Here is a 2,500-nt window from a genome sequence, read left to right as displayed (position 1 = left end):
CATTTGCTCACTAGTTAATTTTGACATAAATGAAGATGAGCAAATACTGCAGGAAAATTCAAGTCTTTCATTATTTTGATATAGGCTACTATCAATTGGAAAATGTAGGCTCTTTGGTTGATTTTTATTTTGCACTGACTGACTAAAGCCAGACTGGTGTGGTATTTTGCACCAGTTTCTCTTATATATGGAATTGTAAATTCCAAGCAAAAGATGAAAGTAATCTAATGTGATTAAAGTTCAGTACGGTTATTGTAATCCATTGAATTTAAAGGAAAAATACTATATCGTGATATATATCCATATCGTGATATAAGATTACCTATATCGTGACATAAGATTTGGTCCATATCGCCCAGCCCTAACACACACACACACACACACACAGACAGACAGACAGACAGACAGACACACAGACAGACACACACACATACACACACTCCTCCCGACGTCACTCACTTCGGGACGACTGACAGAGGAAATTAAGATGAAAACATAATAGTCACAGTTTGCTCCCATAGGTTCTGTGAATAGCCTCTGTGTCTGTTGCCTGCTGTGTGCAGTTATCAGTTTTGCTTTATGAACCAAGTTAGCAGCGGTTAGCTTGGGTAAAGCACCATCAGCACAGCAGACTGGTGCTCTCAGCACCGGTTAGCACCAGCGCCAGCATGTCCCCAGAGTAGAGAAGGCTGCTCTGGTCTCACCCTAACCCAGCATGTCCCCAGAGTAGAGAAGGCTGCTCTGGTCTAACCCTAACCCAGCATATCCCCAGAGTAGAGAAGGCTGCTCTGGTCTAACCCAGCATGTCCCCAGAGTAGAGAAGGCTCTGGTCTAACCCTAACCCAGCATATCCCCAGAGTAGAGAAGGCTGCTCTGGTCTAACCCTAACCCAGCATATCCCCAGAGTAGAGAAGGCTGCTCTGGTCTCACCCTAACCCAGCATATCCCCAGAGTAGAGAAGGCTGCTCTGGTCTAACCCTAACCCAGCATGTCCCCAGAGTAGAGAAGGCTGCTCTGGTCTAACCCTAACCCAGCATGTCCCCAGAGTAGAGAAGGCTGCTCTGGTCTAACCCTAACCCAGCATATCCCCAGAGTAGAGAAGGCTGCTCTGGTCTAACCCTAACCCAGCATATCCCCAGAGTAGAGAAGGCTGCTCTGGTCTAACCCTAACCCAGCATGTCCCCAGAGTAGAGAAGGCTGCTCTGGTCTAACCCTAACCCAGCATATCCCCAGAGTAGAGAAGGCTGCTCTGGTCTAACCCTAACCCAGCATGTCCCCAGAGTAGAGAAGGCTGCTCTGGTCTAACCCTAACCCAGCATATCCCCAGAGTAGAGAAGGCTGCTCTGGTCTAACCCTAACCCAGCATATCCCCAGAGTAGAGAAGGCTGCTCTGGTCTAATCCTAACCCAGCATGTCCCCAGAGTAGAGAAGGCTGCTCTGGTCTAACCCTAACCCAGCATGTCCCCAGAGTAGAGAAGGCTGCTCTGGTCTAACCCTAACCCAGCATGTCCCCAGAGTAGAGAAGGCTGCTCTGGTCTAACCCTAACCCAGCATATCCCCAGAGTAGAGAAGGCTGCTCTGGTCTAACCCTAACCCAGCATGTCCCCAGAGTAGAGAAGGCTGCTCTGGTCTAACCCTAACCCAGCATATCCCCAGAGTAGAGAAGGATACTCTGGTCTAACCCTAACCCAGCATATCCCCAGAGTAGAGAAGGCTGCTCTGGTCTAACCCTAACCCAGCATGTCCCCAGAGTAGAGAAGGCTGCTCTGGTCTAACCCTAACCCAGCATGTCCCCAGAGTAGAGAAGGCTGCTCTGGTCTAACCCTAACCCAGAATATCCCCAGAGTAGAGAAGGCTGCTCTGGTCTAACCCTAACCCAGCATGTCCCCAGAGTAGAGAAGGCTGCTCTGGTCTAACCCTAACCCAGCATGTCCCCAGAGTAGAGAAGGCTGCTCTGGTCGGGCGGCGGACACAATATGATCACGCGGCGCGGAACCTGCGATTCGAGTGCAGTGTGTTCGCACCTTAAGAATGATTATGGAAAGTTTAGTTGATGTAAGTGCTTTAGAAGTCTAGATTGGTTCAAAATATTGAGGAAATAAAACTAATGTTCAGATAATGTCCGTTAAAGATGGTTGTATAGGAGAAATATAGACGCAAACAGACAAGGTTTGAAATAATGTTTTATGATGGCACACACACACACACACACTGTATTTTTCCCCTGCTGTGTGTATTAACATGTGTATTCTCTCTGTCTCTCTCCCTCCCTCCCTCCCTCCCCCTCTCTCTCTCTCTCTCTCCCTCCCCCTCCCTCTCTCTCTCTGCCTGTCTCTCTCTCTAGCAGTGAGACCCTGCGTCGCTGCCTGTCTGTCTGCGTCCTCGCCTCCATGTTTTGTGTCTTCGTGTCCTATCGAGTCTTTTCCCCTGTGACATACGGCAGCCCCGAGCTCTCGGCCAATCAGCTGACAGCTCTGAAGTGGAGGGACAGCTGGGACAT

General features: G+C 49.2%; 1 protein-coding gene across 1 annotated transcript in view; it reads left to right on the top strand.

The window, feature by feature from the left end:
• pomt1 (protein-O-mannosyltransferase 1) overlaps positions 1-2,500 on the top strand; it is a 22,052-nt gene that overhangs the window by 19,156 nt on the left and 396 nt on the right. Inside the window, exon 19 of the mRNA XM_080036755.1 lies at positions 2,348-2,500. This exon is cut by the window's right edge and continues 396 nt beyond it. Within this exon, the coding sequence (XP_079892881.1) occupies positions 2,348-2,500 (153 nt within the window). The remainder of the gene's footprint in view (positions 1-2,347) is intronic.

This window comes from Ammodytes marinus, assembly GCF_949987685.1.
Source record: "Ammodytes marinus genome assembly, chromosome: 2".
NCBI lineage: Eukaryota > Metazoa > Chordata > Actinopteri > Uranoscopiformes > Ammodytidae > Ammodytes > Ammodytes marinus.
This window is presented reverse-complemented; position numbering and strand designations above follow the sequence as displayed.